Below are 18469 nucleotides of genomic sequence, written 5' to 3' on the forward strand. Positions count from 1 at the left end.
AAAATACTTGTGTTTACACATGTTGCAAAGTTTTATTCTACCAATGATAAAAAAAAAGATAAACCTTACCTTAAAAAAAAAGATAACCACATTACATCAGCTGGACTTTTGTTATTAAAAGCAAGTAATATAGGCTACTAAAATAAAAGTGATGTGCTGTTATATTTATTTGTCGATGTGGCTCTTAGACATCGACTGTACAACATTCAGTAGTCAATATAAAAAATTCACAATAAAATCATAAAAAAATAAAACAATTTCCCCATAGACTTAAGTCATACATACCACGTAATATTACAATAGGTACCCTGTAGTTATAAAATACTTAGAGTATAAATAATTTATAATTCTTCATATTCTTACCCCCTTATTACCCCAAACTTAAAATATTGTTCCCTTATACCTACAAGTACGTACTGTAGAGGTACCCTGTTTTTACAAATGGGTACGCTGTAAATTCAGTTTAATTACGCGGTACTTTGTGGGTCGTAAAATAAAGTGTTACCAACACATTTTTTAAATTACCAGAGACCCGATGCAGCTAATATTATAATACAACGGACCTGTGTCCGAGGCACAAGTGAAACTTTTAGATCCGAACCCGATCGGGTCTCGTGTTGGACTGGGTTTTCCGATCTAAGTGGACCCGTGAAGACCTCTAGTTCTCGTCTCTCATAGATCCATTAAAATTAGTTTTATGTTTTGGATTGGTTAAATACATTAAGTGTTCAGTGTGTTTTATTTTTGCCAACTGAACTTGTATTTTGTGTCACCTCCTCAAGTTTCTTTATGTGTCAAGGTGATGATTCATGGACCCACTTCTGTAGTGCAAATGCTTTCATTTCATAGAGGAGTGAAAGTTTGTGCACAGTTCAAACCCTTAATGTTTCATTTAGCAGACACTTTAGACAATGAAAAACACTAGCAACAACACTCATACCCACAATGCCAAGTCTTACAAGTAATCTAGAGTAATACAGACGTAAAAAACAAACCGTTTTTTTTTTCACACAGGCACATTTTGAGAAGAATGCCTAAATACAAACAGTTCTTTCTCTTTCTACCCGTAAACCACTCCTACTTTCAGCAAAAGGAAACTCATTTATACTTCCTGTTCAGTCCGGATAAAGTATTTTTTTCTTTGTGCTCTACTCTTATTGAGCTGCTTTGTGTGTGAAGTGAAATGGCAGAAGCGAGTGTCTCTTTGACTCAGGATCAGTTCATCTGTTCAATCTGTCTGGATCTACTGAAGGATCCAGTGACCATTCCCTGTGGACACAGTTACTGTATGAGCTGTATTACAGACTACTGGGATCAGAAGAGAGACTACAGCTGCCCTCAATGCAGACAGACATTCACTACAAGACCTGTTTTAGGTAAAAACACCATGCTGGTGGAAGTGGTGGAGATTTTGAAGAAGACAAAACTACAAGCTGCTCGTCCTGATCACTGCTATGCTGAACCTGGAGATGTGGAGTGTGACGTCTGTACTGAGAGAAAACACAAAGCTGTCAAGTCCTGTCTGGTGTGTCTGAACTCTTACTGTCAAAATCATCTTGAACAACATGAGAAATTCTTCAAAGGCAAGAAGCACAACCTGATAGACGCCACTGGACGACTTCAGCAGATGATCTGCTCACAACATGAGAAACTATTAGAGATTTACTGTAAAACTGATCAGCTCTGTATATGTTATCTGTGTATGGTGGATGAACACAATGAACATAAGACTGTATCAGCTGCAGCAGAGAGGACTGAGAAACAGGTGAGAGCTGAAAACACTGAGTCCCATTTCAAGTATTACATGAATTGTAAGTTGAAACAGTTCATCCAGTTTATATGTTATTCTCTGAAAACTGAAAATCAATTTTGTAACATGACATATATTAATTATCTCATTTTAAAAATGTACTCTTCTGTACAGTTTATCTTGCTTATCACTGCTTCCACATCCAATAGAAACAACTGAAGGAGACACAGAGAAAATACCAGCAGAGAATCCAGAAGAGTCAGAAGAAGCTTCAGGAGCTGAGAGATGCTGTGGAGACTCATAAGGTGAGTTTTGATCAGAAGAACAACTGCTGTCTGCTGTTTCAGATCTGTTTCAGACTCAGTTAGGACTCTCATCCAATCAGTCAGTGAGGAGTTCAGTGCTGGATGACTTTCACTGAAGTTCACTGTGGGTAACAGACTGTGTGATGTACCAGTAAGAGCTGAGTGAATGCTGCTGATTCTAATGCTCCTCTCTCTGTGTGTCCTAACAGCGCTCTGCGCAGACAGCAGTGGACGACACTGAGAGGATCTTTACTCAACTGATCCGATCCATTGAGAGAAAACGATCTGAGGTGACACAGCTGATCAGAGATCAGGAAAAGGCTGCAGTGAGTGAAGCTGAAGGACTTTTGAAGCGACTGGAGCAGGAGATTGATGATCTGAGGAGGAGAGACGCTGAGCTGGAGCAGCTTTCACACACAGATGATCACATCCATTTCCTCCAGGTAACAGAGATCTGATAAACACAACAGTGATTTTTAGAAAGTGAAGAGCATGTTTTACAGAGATTGTATTGAATTTATTGGTTCTTATAGATTTCATTTTATGTTTCTGATTTTATGTCTGTGTAGAGTTTCAAATCTCTATCGGTCCCTCTTGGATCTACAAACTCTGAGAGGACGGTCAATTCTCTTCTCGGTTTTAATGAATCTGTGTCTCATCTGAGAAAGAAACTGGAAAATTTCTGCAGAGAAGAGATTGAAACAATATCTGGTCGAGGTAAAACACAAAATCATTAATATACACTCAGTAATCCAACAAGCTATAAATACATAAAATTCGTGAATTCAAATTAAGGTTGTTTTGTCTTGTATACTCCAACTAAAGATGTTTATTGTTTTGATGTTTCATAGTAAATAATATAACTATAATGGAGCTCCAAATCAGGCAGGAGATCCTAAAATGTAAGTTGCAATATAAACACGCAAACAGACACAATTAAAGTCCGACTCTCAAATGAGGAAAAACCTTTCCTTTTCTTTTCTTTTGTTTAATTTTCTTTTCGTATACATGTTTTTCTTCTTCAGATTTTCGTCAGTTCAAACTGGATCCAAACACAGCAAATAAACGTCTCTGTCTGTCTGAGGGGAACAGAGTGATTACTTACACTAACATACTCCAGTCGTATCCTGATCATCTAGACAGATTTGATTTTTATCTTCAGGTGTTGTGTAGTGAGAGTGTGAGTGGACGCTGTTACTGGGAGGTTGAGTGGAGTGGTGCGGTGTATATATCAGTGTCATATAAGAGCATCAGCAGGAAGGGAGACAGTGATTGTAGATTTGGATGTAATGATCAGTCCTGGAGTTTGTGCTGCTCTGACTCCAGTTGTTCATTCTTTCACAATAACATTGAGACTAAACTCCCAGTAGTGTCCAGATTTTCTAGAATAGGAGTTTATCTGGATCACAGTTCAGGATCTCTGTCCTTCTACAGCGTCTCTGACACAATGACTCTCATCCACAAAGTCCAGACCACATTCACTAAACCTCTCTATCCTGGTTTTGGAGTGGTTAATGTGCAGCAATCAGCTCTTTTTAAGATAATCAAAAGACAATCAAAAGTAAAACTGTGTGACACTAGCTTGTGCCAGTAGGGAATCGTGACTCTTGAACCTAGGCCTCTAACAATTACAGTATATGTATGATGATCGCTGAGTTTGTAAATTTAATTAAATAGAAAACAGTGGCAAACAGCGGCAAACAAATAACTTACCTTGATTATCAAATTATTTAAAAACAAAGCTTCTCCATTCTTCTGTAATTTTGGATGATGCCTAGCTACTGTAATATATAAGCAGGTTTTTCTCTGTTGTCTTCTGGAGTTTAATGGCAGTTGGCAGACCAAACTAAGGTGCATTCTCACACCTACTAGCTGCCGCCACACAGACTGATGATCCCAACAGTGGGCAAAACTTATCATAAAGTTAGTGATAACAGAGCCCACCCAATCAGAGCGACAATATGATAAGTCTGATTTTTTCTCACTTTAAATGAGTCTTTGATTAATGTACTATTGCCTTGTCCTCTGTAATTTCACAGCTGCACCAACAATCACATTTAGTTGCATCTTAATACAAATAACTTTTAAAGATTAGACTTCTCTGCATGCTTTCAAATCGCTATTGTTGTTATCTTGTTGCCGATTGGTCTGCAATGCAGTTGTAATGGAGGGAACTGGTCAACATTTATTATGAATAAAATGCCTTTTATGTTAAATGTTATTTGTAACAAATTCAGTATGTTCAGCACAAAACAGCACAAAATTATTCATAATGTGAAAGTTATTTCTTTGCTTAATGTAAATAAAGCATTTGGGATCAAGACAGCTAGGCCTGTTGTGTTGTTTTATTTAAAACAATAATATTCTTACTTTAGTTTCATTAAGCTGAAATTTTATTGTGATAAATGTATTGTGATAAATGATGAAGAAAATATTTTGATAAATGATGGAAAGCACACAGTTGACAGAATCCATTAAATTCCATCATATTTTTTTATTCCTACTATGGAAGTCAATGGACACTGTATGCTGTGTGTTTACCATCATATCTCAAAATATCTTCTTTTGTGTTCATTCGAAAAAAGAAATTCATACAGTTTTAAAACAACATGAGGATGAGTAAATGATGACAGAATTTTTATTTTTGGGAGAGCTATCCCTTTAAATTAAATGAAAACAGTACAATAATGGGTTAAGCAATGCAGCGTTGGGTCCATATCGCTGCAAAACAGTTAATTACATTAAATTGATTAAATGTTTTGTTATTTTTTTCTACTATGTCAGAAAAATTCAGAACCCTCCGTGTGAGGAAGAATAAGTTTGTTTAGTTGACAGCTTTTTATGTATTGTGCACATACATAAAATTAAGTATAATCTTTTGATGTGTCTTTTGAATTTTGTTAAGGTATTTAAAATTATTTGACATTGTATTAACACTTTTACATGACATTTAAATGACAGTTTAATGCAGTGTTAACCCATTAAGCCAGGTAGTTTCTTAAGTTTGATAATTAGGGGTTGTGTACACCAAAACTTTTAAACGCGGCTGAAAACGCCTTGAGGACGCCGAATGCCAGCTGTTTTTCAGCTGAGTGCCAGCTTTCTTCAGCTGAGCACTTTGGTAGCTGTGATACTTCAGCTGCGAGCCGGTTGGTTGCTGTGGTAATGTCCCGCCCCTGCTCCACTGTGATTGGGCGGCCGTGTGAGAACTGACATTGACGAGCGGAGCTTTTCTCCCAAAGTAGAATCTCTTTCAACTCTCGACGCTCAGCGCCGAGCGCGGAAAAAACGCCGAGCGCCGGTTTTCAGCGCGGAAAAAACCCGCTAGCTGCTGGCTTATTTGAAAAACGCCGAGCTTCCATTGGAAACAATTGAAAACATGCGCCGGCCGCGGGCGTAAAAGTTTTGGTGTACACAACCCCTTAGGGGCTGGACACACCAAAACTTTTAAACGCGGCTGAAAACGCCTTGAGGTTGCCGAATGCCAGCTGTTTTTCAGATGAGTGCCAGCTTTCTTCAGCTGAGCGCTTTGGTAGCTGTGATACTTCAGCTGCGAGCCAGTTGGTTGCTGTGGTAATGTCCCGCCCCTCCTCCACTGTGATTGGGCGGCCGTGTGATAACTAACATTGACGAGCGGAGCTTTTCTCCCAAAGTTGAATCTCTTTCAACTCTCGACGCTCCGCGCCGAGCGCGGAAAAACCACTGAGTGCCGGTTTTCAGCACGGAAAAAAACCCGCTAGCTGCTGGCTTATTTGAAAAACGCCGAGCTTCCCTTGGAAACAATTGAAAACATGCGCCGGCCGCGGGCGTAAAAGTTTTGGTGTACACAACCCCTTATTCTGCTATGTCATGTTTATGACAGATTTATTACAAGTTGATGATGTATTGGTGTATGTCAAGTTGTCATAACAAAGACATTTCAAACAATGTCATCTTTGAATTAAAAATGACATAATTGAACAAATGACACTTAATGACAGTTGGAATATACTCCTTCATGTTCATGATACGTGTCATGTCATGATTATTAAGGTGTCATGTCAGTCATATGAACTCCCCTTCAAGTAAAGATTTACCAATAAGAAGACACAGTGCACACACATACTGCAAAAAACAACCTTTTTAATACATTTAAACTTTTGACAGCCCTAATTTATGTACAGGGAAGAAAAGAATTTTTTTTTTCAGTACAGGGATTTCCAAGTGGGCTATAGGGATGGGTATCGTTAAGGTTTTAACGGTATTACTACTCTTACCGATACTACTTAACGGTCCGGTACTTTAAAGGTATTCTTGTCGGTACTTTGGCCAATGTTAACATTTGATCATGAACCTGTGTTCACATAATAAAGTTAATTATGTGTCTGCATTCCATTATTACAAATTAATTTCTGTATATCATTTCTAAATAATATACATATATTTGTTAAGGCACCAGTGTGAAAGCTGCAGAAAAAATACTCTAAATAGGATATTTATATGTAGGCTATTTTGTAAACTAACTTGAAGTGCTGTGCATTTAGCCAAATAAATGTTTACATACTGATTTTTCTTTATTTGGGATTTTAAAAACAAGTAGAAAATATGTTGAATGCATAAAGTCATTTCTCCCAAAATAAATCAACATAATTTCAACCTAAGGTAAGCAAACCAATTAGGGAGATTGTACATTTATTTTATTTTATCAACGTTGATTCAACACGATTTTAGCATACAGTACATGCCTGACAGGCACAGTGGGAGCGTGCAGCAGGTGAAGCAAATTATGGGTCCTCCGAGACCGTCTCATTTCAGTTCTCTTCGCGGACTTCTGAGGCTGCCACCTTGAAAGACCGAGTGCTCGCCTTGTAAGGTTGCATGCTTAGAAAGTCACAGCCCTTGAATTGGGACACAGTTTCTGTCTGCACGTAATGCACTTTTGAAAGATGCTTTATCAGATTGCTTGTGCTTCCGCCCTTACATGCAAACATCTTGTTGCACTTACCTATATGACGAGCGTTGTCTGCATCAACTCTAGTACAGTATAACCGCACTTTTGAACGTTTTGCTCTATCCGCCATCGTCACTGTTTGTATTACGCGGGAGTTTCATGCTGTTATGCGTGCGCAGCGCTCGTTGTTGTTGTGTGCATGCGTGTGACAGACAGCCTCCGCGGCGTGCATGAGAGATCTCGCAGATCTCACAAACAAACATAATAATATTATCGCAAATTAGAAATGTTTGGTGAGATAAAATGTGCACGAAAACATTATTAAGCAAGAATACATAGTACATTTATTTTTATTTTTTCTCCAGGACCGAAAGCAGAACCGATAGCGTCAGATCTTACTGATACTACGGTCTTTCATAATTTAGCCCCGGGGCCAGTTTAATACCGGGTTTCGGTACCCATCCCTAGTGAGCTATTGAGACAAAATTTCTACAAGATGTAGCCATCAAGACAAATATTGAATTCATACAAAGAAATCAGAACATTTAAGTATACAAGTTGAGTCATAATAAAATAAAGTAAAATGACACTGGGAATAAGTATTGAACACATGAAAAGAACAAGGTGCAAAATGGCATAGAAAGCCAGATCACCTGAAATCTGTCAGCATTGAGAAAGAAACCCTGCTCCCTATCAGTTCTAATTGATATCAGCTGCTTTAGTCCTAATTGATGGCCTATAAAGGCTTCTCATATCCCAGGAGGCACACAGGAAAGACTTCATGATCGGTAAAAACAAAGAACTCTCTCAAGATCTTATCGTTGAAAAACATTTTGATGGAAATGGTTACAGCTGCATTTCCAGAATGCTGAATGTTCCTGTTCACACTGTGGGGGCCATTATCCAGAAATGGAAAGAGCATCACTTCACCATAAACCAGCTATGATCAGGTGCTCCACGTAAGATCCCTGTCTGAGGAGTCCAAAGAATAATCAGGAGAGTTCTCCAAGAGCCAAGAATCACTCGGGCAGAACTTCAGGAAGACCTTGCATCAGCAGGTGCTATTGTTTCAAAGAAAACTATAAGCAATGGACTGAACCGCCATGGCATCCATGCACGCTCACGGTTAAAGTTTGTGAAAGAGCATTTGGAGAAGCCTGTGGATTATTGGGAGACTATAGTATGGTCAGATGAAAGCAAAATTGAACTTTTTGGCAGTCATTCTACACACCATGTTTGGAGAAGAAATGGCAACCCCCCACCCAAGAACACTGTACCAATAGTTAAGTTTGGGGGAAGCATCATGGTTTGGGGCTGCCTTTCAGAAAGGGGAACTGGTAGACTTCATATTATTGAAGGCAGGATGAATGGAGAAATTATCCACAACGCCAAGGAAACAAGAAGTGGTTTCAAAGAAAGAAAATCAAGTTGCTTAGAAAATCTATGGAGAGAACATTGAATCAGAGTCTTCCTCTTAAATGACTAAGCAATTATTAAACAGTGTGAGACACATCAAAAAGTGTAAAATTGGAAACAAGTCAAAGAAGCAGACACAGACAACACAAAATAAACACGTGTGACTCCTTAATTTGCTAAATAAAAAAGCAAACGTGGTTCATCAATCATTAATTTTTATTTAAAGGTGCCAAATAATGTATTGAAATAATATGGTAAATGTTCTCTGGTATCTACATGTGGCTTTATTAAGTGCAAAAATTATCTAGAGATTGTTTTACATGTCCACTTACAATCCTAGGATTTGCCTTTAGAATTAAATGGTCTATTATTACCTTATTTAAAAGGGTCAGACTGGTAATATTGTTTGTGAACCTTTGCTGCCTGCCTTAGCCTGTGTATATTTAAAAAAAAAAAAAAAACAAATGCCAGAGAGCAGTTTGTCTTTGAATCACCTGCTTCTCTTTACTACTTGATAGATGCAACCGGAAATACTTCTCACATATTATTAAAATTTTTTTGTTCAAATTACCACATCATTATTTCATTATTCAATACTCAAACAATGAAACATCATCAAATATTTGACATCACAACATTTTAAACAATCCAGTGCCATTCACCAAGTGTGCCGCCTCCAGTGTGCCGTGATCAAACCGAGGGAACCGGGACACGATCAGACCGGGGGAGCAAGGATGCGTTCAGTCAGGGGGAACCGGTACACAATTGCACTGAGCAGCCATGTTGGAAAATGTCTTACCCCTTTGTTTGAAGTGAGGTCCTGAAAAATCTTCAATTGAAGGGCTATTTGGCCATACCCCTCCAACTAGAAGAGAATTGAGACATCCCTTTCCCTTCACATGAACACGCCGGGGGGAAGTTTAGGGATAAGGGAAAGCATATTGATATGGAGTAAAAATAGAATTGGGCATACGTTTTTGTGGCGTAGAAACACTTCTACCACAGTTCTGTTTTGAATTGACCAGTACATAAAATTATGGTCACCTTTTCATCCAACACATCCACTGGCTTGTGACAATCTTTAATTATACTCTGATTCGCTTCCTCAGTCTTTGCTTTTGCAATTGTCTATCAGGTGTCTCTACAACATAATACCTTATACTTAGCCAGAGCAGTAACTCGTGCTGGATTTCTTACACCATTTTCCCACACTATGACATTTTCTCCCACTGTTAGTTTCTGCAGCTGTCTTGTTCCACAGTCAATTTTTCTCTCTGCCTTTTTTATGAGTTTCCAATAACTATTCACTGAAGCAGTATCTTAGGATCTGCGTAATACAGGTGATACTGGAAACCTTGTTCTAACCCATTAACAATTTTGCTGGGGAGACTTCTATGGTTTCCAGAGATGTATTCCTCATATTCAACAATGAAATTTATGAATCCCTTTAATTCGCTTCAGTCTTTTTCAAAAGATGTTTCACAGTTTGTATAGCTTTTTTAACCATTCCATTTGACTGAGCATTGTTGTCTTATGGTAAAACTCCCATTCTTTGTAGAAAATGCGAAATTCTTCCGGACTTGTGGTCTGTTATCAGAAATCAGTACTTCAGGCATTCCATACCTTGCAAATTGTGACTTTAACAACTTGATAACAGTCAAACTTCTGGTGTCATTCTTAAGCAATTCAACTTCAATGAACTTTTTCCACAATGATCAAATACTTTTTATTATATGGAAATAAATAATCTCCAATCTTTTGCAAGGGCCTGTCTGGCACAATATGAGGATGTACCTTGGAACCTTCTATGTGCACTGCATACCTCACAATGAATCACCATGTGAATGGGGCAACAGTGGTTTAGTGGTTCATGTAGGTTGTCTACAAACCTGACCAAGTGTCGAGGTGTCCTTGAGCAAGACACCTAACCCCAGCTGCTCCTGACGAGCTGGTACTTGCATGGCTGACACTGCCGTCGGTGTATGAAGGGGTGAATGTGAGGCAATATGTAAAGTGCTTTGGATGGCCATTGGTCTGTGAAAGCACTATATAAATGCAGTCCATGTCTTTGATTTTAATTGCAGGCCAAAAGCGCACCTCTCTAGCTCATCTTCTACAACTCTCAATGCCTAAATTACTTCAGGGTATTCGCTGTAGCATATCAGCTCTCATAGAAGCAGGAACAATAATTTCTTATACTTTCTTTTAATTTTCTGCACAATTTTCAACAACTTTATCAATGTGGCATCCTTTTCTGTTTCTCTCTGGAATTCTATTAGCTTCTTTTCAGACACGGGCACATTTTTAGCAGCATATGTACCTGAGCTTCTGTAATGTCCATTTTCTATTCCATATTTCATTTTCAATTTAGGCATGAATGGGGTCTTATATGTGACCAAATAAGACGCCAGAGAGCAGTACGTCTTCAGTACAGTTCTCTTTATTACTGAATAAATGCAACCAGAAATAGTTTTCACACATCATCATGACATACGTCACTTACAAACACTTCGGCCAATCACAATGCATTATTTTATCACATGTCAAAACAGCCTATGCCATACCTTTTTGCACCAGTTTACCACTACCTGTGTAAAGATCCATAAGCAGTTTTAGTGCCTCATTTCTGTCTGTTAAGCAGACTGGTGGCTTGAAAATAGAAACTGTATTCATGCTGGTGGTTTGTGATCAGTTGGAAAGTAAGTGTCTGGTAGACAGCAGTGTGGCAAAACGTAGAATTTACATTTCTGAATTATTCTGCAAAGCAAATTCCTCTATTTCAGAGAGGCGTGACTTTATTCAAACAGATATTAAACCCATAGGCCTGGTTTTACAGACAAGGTTTAAGCTTTTTACCAGACTAAAATGCTTGTTTGAGTTGCCTTAACTAAAAACAACTTGGTCTTACAATATATCATTTTTGTCATTGTTATGTCTCAAAATGAACACCAGTAATGTTGTTCTTTCTAAGGCCACTTCAATCTCCTGGCTTAATCTAAGCCGTCTGAAAAACCATATTGTTTTATTTAGCAGACTCTTCACTCGAAGAAAAACAACAATAATACTGCTTATCATACCGCAATGTTTCATGAGTAAGTCAGAGTAATGCAAAAGTGAAAAAGCAAAAAGAGAGAGATTTTATTTTTATACAAACACACAAGCTCTTCTCTCTACAATTATCTCTCTACCTGTTAACCACTCCTACCTTTGGTTAAACTATGACTCATCCATACTTCCTGTTGTACCTGGGTGTGGGATTTTCAGTTTATTTTTTGCTTTTCTCTTTCTGTTTTTGTGCCTCAGCTGTTGTTGAGCTGCTGTATGTGTTTGTGTTCAGTGAAATGGCAGAAGCGAGTGTTTCTTTGACTCATGATCAGTTCATCTGTTCAATCTGTCTGGATCTACTGAAAGATCCTGTGGCTATTCCCTGTGGACACAGTTACTGTATGAGCTGTATTACAGACTACTGGGATCAGAAGAGAGACTACAGCTGCCCTCAGTGCAGACAGACCTTCATTACAAGACCTGTTTTAGGAAAAAACACCATGCTGGCTGAAGTGGTGGAGAAACTGAAAACTAAACTACAAGCTGCTCGTCTTGATCACTGTTATGCTGAACCTGGAGATGTGGAGAGAAAACACAAAGCTGTCAAGTCCTGTCTGGTGTGTCTGAACTCTTACTGTCAAAATCATCTTGAACAACATGAGAATTTATTCAGGGCCAAGAAGCACAACCTGATAGACGCCACTGGACGACTTCAGGAGATGATCTGCTCACAACATGAAAAGCTGTTAGAGTTTTACTGTAAAACTGATCAGCATTGTATATGTCTACAGTGTATGGTGGGCAACCATAAATATCACATAACTATATCAGTTAAAGATGAGATGACTGAGAAACAGGTGAGATCTGAAAGCACTGAGTGCTTTGTTTCATTATTGAACTATTACATGAATTGTAAGGTTATGCCAATAATTCAGTTTATATCTTATTCTCTAAAACTGAAAATCAATTCTGTAACAAGACTGGGTAGAAAATGTATCTTCACTCTTAAATACAGTTTATCTGTTTATCACTGCTTCCACATCCAACAGAAAGAACTAAAGGAGACACAGAGAAAATACCAGGAGATAATCCAGGACAGTCAGAAGAAGCTTCAGGAGCTGAGAGATGCTGTGGAGACTCATAAGGTGAGTTTTGATCAGAAGAACAACTGCTGTCTGCTGTTTCAGATCTGTTTCAGACTCAGTTAGGACTCTCATCCAATCAGTCAGTGAGGAGTTCAGTGCTGGATGACTTTCACTGAAGTCCACTGTGGGTAACAGACTGTGTGATGTACCAGTAAGAGCTGAGTGAATGCTGCTGATTCTAATGCTCCTCTCTCTGTGTGTCCTAACAGCGCTCTGCACAGACAGCAGTGGACGACACTGAGAGGATCTTTACTCAACTGATCCGATCCATTGAGAAAAGACGATCTGAGGTGACACAGCTGATCAGAGATCAGGAAAAGACTGCTGAAGGACTCTTGAAGCGACTGGAGCTTGATGAGATTGATGATCTGAGGAGGAGAGACGCTGAGCTGGAGCAGCTTTCACAAACAGATGATCACATCCATTTCCTCCAGGTAACAGAGATCTGTTGAACACAACAGTGGATTTTAGGAAGTGAAAAGCATACAGAGATTGTAGTACTAATGTCTCAGTGTCATCAGTTTATGTTTCTGTTGTTTGTCTTTGTGTCTGTGTAGAGTTTCAAATCTCTTACTATTCCTCCTGAATCTACAAACTCTGAAAGTACGGTCAATTCTCTTCTCTGTTTTGATGAATCTGTGTCTCGTCTGAGAGAGAAACTGGAGAATTTCTGCAGAGAAGAGATTGAAATGATATCTGATCGAGGTAAAAAACTAAATCATTCATTTACACTCAGTAATGCAACAATATAGTATAGATAACATTCATTCAGTTTGTTTTTTCTTGTATACTGTAACTGAAGATGTGTGTTTTGATGTTTTATAGAAATACACATTTCAATCGTTGAGCTCCAAATCAGGAAGAAGATCCTTAAATGAAAGTTGCAATGAAAACACACAAACAGACACGATTAAAGTCTGACTCTCAGATCAGGACAAACCTTTACCTACTTAAATATTAACAATAATGATTATTAAATCTAAAAGAATCTTTTCATTTTTTTCCTTATCAGATTCTTTTCAGTTCACACTGGATCCAAACACAGCACATAAACGTCTCTGTTTGTCTGATGGGAAAAGAGTGATTACTTACACTAACAGAGTCCAGCTGTATCCTGATCATCCAGACAGATTTGATGTTTATCCTCAGGTGTTGTGTAGTGAGAGTGTTTGGGGATGCTGTTACTGGGAGGTTGAGTGGAGTGGTGAAGTGAATATATCAGTGTCATATAAGAGCATCAGCAGGAAGGGAGAGGATGGTGATTGTTGGTTTGGACGTAATGATCAGTCCTGGAGTTTGTACTGCTCTGACTCCAGTTGTTCATTCTGGCACAATAACATTAAGACTAAACTTGGAGAAGTGTCCAGATCTTCTAGAATAGGAGTGTATGTGGATCACAGTGCAGGATCTCTGTTGTCTACAGCGTCTCTGATACAATGACCCTCATCCACAGAGTCAACACCACATTCACTCAACCGCTCTATCCTGGGTTTAGATTGTATATAACTATGAAACAATCAAAAGTAAAACTGTGTAAAATGAAGACTACAGCTGGTACCAGTAGCGAACCGTGACTCTTAAAAAATTAACAATTTAGCAGTATGATGATCAATGAGTTGGTAAATTTGATTGATCAGTAATTCTGCAAAATGACTTCTCTCAAATAAAGCTTGAATATAAAACAGTGCACAGTGGCAAACAGAATAAAATCATTTGGCACAGCGGCCTATTAGATTTTAAATAACTTACCTTTGATTATCGAATTCCAAAGTCCATCCATCCTCCTGTACTTTTGGATGATGCTAGCTAATATATATAGCAGGTTTTTCTCTGTAGTCTTCTTCTTCTTCTGGAGTCAAATGGAAACTTAAAATACCTACTAGTTGCCACCACACAGACTGGTTATCCCCAGTGGACAGAACTTATAAAGTTAATGATAACAGAGCCCACCCATTCAAAGGGACAATATGATTGGTAAATTTTTCTGTCACATGAAATGAATCTCCAATTAATTTACTATTTCCTGGATTCCTGAAATTTACTTCTGTAATTTCACAGCTGCACAACCAAATCACAAAGCTGCGCAGACCAGTCAGTGAGCACCTGAATGCAAACAATTTGAGATTAGACTTCTCTGCATGCTTTAAATCGCTCTCGTGGTACTTCGTCATGCGCCGATTGGTTTGCAATGCAATTGTAATGGGGGTACTAGCTGACATTTGTTACAGATTAAATATAATAATTTTTGTAAATGTTATTTTTAACAAAGTTCAGGTTCTCTTTGAGGGCCTACAGGGCCCTGGCGGTTTGCTACTGACTGGAACAGTTTTAATGTTTTTAATGAATCAGTAACAGTGGGCTGTCAACATGAGATTTTATTACATGACATATAGCAAATAACATAAGATTTTGTTATTTTCAAATCTTTGATTAATCAGTTTGATTAACCGTGAGGTTACCGGTGTATTTTATCACGGCTTAGAACACGTTTCAACCAATCAGAATGAAGAACCAGAACTGCCCGTTTTATAATATATATTATAAAATAGCCCGTTCTGGTTCTTCATTCTGATTGGTTGAAACGCGTTCTACGCCGTGATAAAATGCCCCGTTAAACCCACGGTTCAGACCGCATTACATAAGTATCACTGTGCTCTGTTGCTGCGTACTGATTTATGAAAATAAACACCACATTTAATCATATTTTGAATTTGTCTACAATTGCACAATTGATGGCTATATCCAGATAAATGTCAATAAATATTGTTCCGTCATCTCGTCAATAAAGAGAAAACATTCCCTGAGGAGTTTCTACCTCAAATTCATATTTCCGCTATCCACTGGGTGGCGATCTTACCCAACTTAAACACTGACGCATTCACTCAACACTAAAAACACAGAAGTTTTGATCAGGCTCTGAATCTGATCTTTTACAAAAGTTATTCACAAAAATTTTATTATTTCCGCTTTTTGCTGAACATTTTAGAGGTGATAAGAGAACAAATAAAGGTAGGATGAACGTTTTTTTAAGCGGAGGGTCTGTTTTTTCATTTGATATTTTATGTTTATTTAAGAAGATCATTTTTCTGTAAGGCATTAAACAAAAACTGGGTGACAACATAAGCATGCTTCCAAGCATATCTGATCATCACTTCAATTTGATTTTGAGGAACTACTTTGTTTGGCGGAAGAGTAATATTTGTACTAATATAATTACAACTTATTTGTGTTTTATTTTATGAAATCCTGCTATGGATATGTAGCCTGGTCCAACCAGACTCTCGTACATTCATTTCATTTGTACAGAGTGTCTGGGCACGCTCCATTGCAAAGTGTTACTTCCGTTAAGGAGGGTCCATTGTTGAAGTTTAAAACTATTGGATCTGCCCAGAGTCACTCAGGATCTGCCAAAGCCAATCACTAACGTGTGGTCGTGACGTATATCATGCACCGAAACCGGACGGAAACAAGAAGTTAGAATAATCAGACAAACAAAACTTAGAAAACCTGGTTCTTGCTCCGGCTTTAACTTCTGTATATTCGGCAGTTTTGCAACAATGGACCGAATAGCTTTTCTCACGTCTTTCTCCACTGCCATTACTGAACTACAACTCAAACTGACGCACGACCTCAACGTCATCGTTCTTAGCCACCCCCATCTGTTTGCTGATTGGTCCTGCAGATTTTTGCAGGAGAAAACGAAACTCTATAGAGCCATCCCAGACGTACTGCTGAAGCGAAATGAAAATGAAGCGGAAGCACGTAGGAGGGCGGAGCCAGGCTAATGGATATGAAGTAACAGTTTTATAAAAACAATAAGCCCCGCAAAGCAGTGGTGTTACAGTGCATTTTATAACAGCTAACAATGCCTCTAAGCTGTTATAAAATCCCACATGGAAAAAACATATATAAACATATATGTTTCAATATAGGTTTTGATATAAGTTTTACATATATGTGACATATATAAAATTGGCCGTTTTCCTATATTATATGTACATATATGTACATATATGCACATATATGTTAACCTATATATTGGTAAAATTATTAAAATCTGTAGCTGCTAATAAATTAAACATAAATAAAGGTCCAACCAATGACAGTCTGCACCTGCAGGAGCCAGGATTCAAACCTCAAACCTTCCGATCACAAAAAAAATGCAATCCCACACACCACTGCTGGGATTCAAACACCCAACCTTCCGATCATTAGACAACTCACTTTACCATCTGCGCTACTGTCGCTGTCAAATAACATTGAACAGTAGCTGTTAAATTAAACCATTTTGTTATACATGTCCTAGACAAATCTTGTAAATGTTTTAAATGTGCAGACATCATAACTTTATTTAATAATTCACATAATTTATGGCCTGTATATGCACATATATGCACCTCAATTTTGCATATATGCAGCATATATATTATCATATATGGGCATATATGCTGTATATGTGCAGCATATATGTGCATAGTAGCTGCATATAGGTTTCATATATGTGCATATATATTATTATATATGTGCATATATGCTGTATATGTGCTGCATATATGTGCATATTAGCTGCATATATGTTTCATATATGCACATATATGCTGTATATATGCAGCATATATGTGCATATAAGCTGCATATAGGTTTCATATATGCACATATATCCACATATAGGTTCTTTCCATGTGGGATGCACTGGTAACCCACTGCTTCTTGGGGCTTGTTGCTTTATTTTATATAGATGTTATTGTAGGCAAGTGAAGTGCTGATTTGAGAGGTTGAATTGATCAAACAAATCGTCAACATGTTAGCCGTCAACCACTAACCACTTGGTCATCATCAAAAACCTTAATTTAACAAACAAAAAATGCTGCACAGTTAAAACTGAACTGCTTTAATTTCTGCAAATGTAGTACAGCTGTGTAAGGAATCTGTGAAAGGAGTTATTTTTTGTTATTTCTGCGGAATTTTGCGGAATGATTTTTGGTTTTAAAAAGATCTAAGTGAATGGGAGCTGTGAATATTACAAAACAATGAAATATTTTATAATGTAGGCCTATAAAATTAATATAATATTATATACATGGCTGTAAAGTGTAATAAAAAATACTGAAGTGAATAGAGGTTCTTCACTAAAAGAATGATCATAATTTTTAATCGTGATCAAAAGTTTGAGCAAAACAATCGTGATCATCATTTGTCCTGTAATCGTGCAGCCCTAATTACATGACAAAATTTGTAGTCAGTAATGTAATCTCTTAGATTACACATTGTTGGTAACGTAATTTGACTACTTTTGGATTACATTTAGATTACTTTTGACAAATCTGATTTGATTTCAATAATAAAGAGGGGAAAATATATTCAATTATATATCACCAACAAGAGCCTTAAAACTCATTTTTAAAGTGTACAGAAAGTTAATACTTCACAATACTAACACTGTTTTACTTTGCTATTAGTGTCAACTGATAGTAACACACTGAATAAAACAAAATCACTCTTTATGAATTCAAAACATATTTACTTAAAATTAAGTTAAAATAGTATTTTTGTTATTAAGGTTACAGGCCAAAACAACAAATATACAATAGTTCTATTTTATTTACTATTTTTGCTTTTTTTGTGATGCCAGTAAAAATTCTGACATGGCAAGTTAAAAACTGAACCAAAATATTTTCTCCAGATCTGCTCCCCCCCCCCCAAAAAAATGCAGAACAGAGTAACACATTATACTCCAATAGCCATCACAAAACCCATGGCATTATTTACTGAATTTTGTCAGTTGAATGAAACAAAGAACAAAATTAATTGCTAACTACATACAGATAGCTTAGTGTGAACTATATTGTACATATACCGTAAACAACCCTTACGAAAA

At 37.6% G+C, this 18469-nt stretch overlaps 2 protein-coding genes across 2 annotated transcripts; both read left to right on the plus strand.

Annotated features, from left to right (window-relative positions):
- The first annotated feature begins 750 nt into the window (after positions 1–750).
- On the plus strand, positions 751–4380 carry LOC135744228 (E3 ubiquitin/ISG15 ligase TRIM25-like). Its single transcript, XM_065262224.2, has 6 exons — positions 751–1765; positions 1960–2055; positions 2265–2498; positions 2625–2772; positions 2907–2957; positions 3081–4380. Exons 1-6 carry the CDS (start codon positions 1184–1186, stop codon positions 3647–3649), a joined length of 1680 nt encoding a protein of 559 aa, XP_065118296.1. The 5' UTR covers positions 751–1183; the 3' UTR covers positions 3650–4380.
- Positions 4381–11702: 7322 nt separating this feature from the next.
- LOC135744125 (E3 ubiquitin/ISG15 ligase TRIM25-like) lies at positions 11703–14031 on the plus strand. Its single transcript, XM_065262096.2, has 5 exons — positions 11703–12303; positions 12496–12591; positions 12801–13025; positions 13149–13296; positions 13604–14031. The coding sequence occupies exons 1-5, from the start codon at positions 11743–11745 to the stop codon at positions 14029–14031; spliced, it is 1458 nt and encodes a 485-aa protein (XP_065118168.2). The 5' UTR covers positions 11703–11742.
- Positions 14032–18469: the final 4438 nt, after the last annotated feature.

Source organism: Paramisgurnus dabryanus, chromosome 6 (assembly GCF_030506205.2).
Source record: "Paramisgurnus dabryanus chromosome 6, PD_genome_1.1, whole genome shotgun sequence".
Taxonomy (NCBI): Eukaryota; Metazoa; Chordata; class Actinopteri; order Cypriniformes; family Cobitidae; genus Paramisgurnus; species Paramisgurnus dabryanus.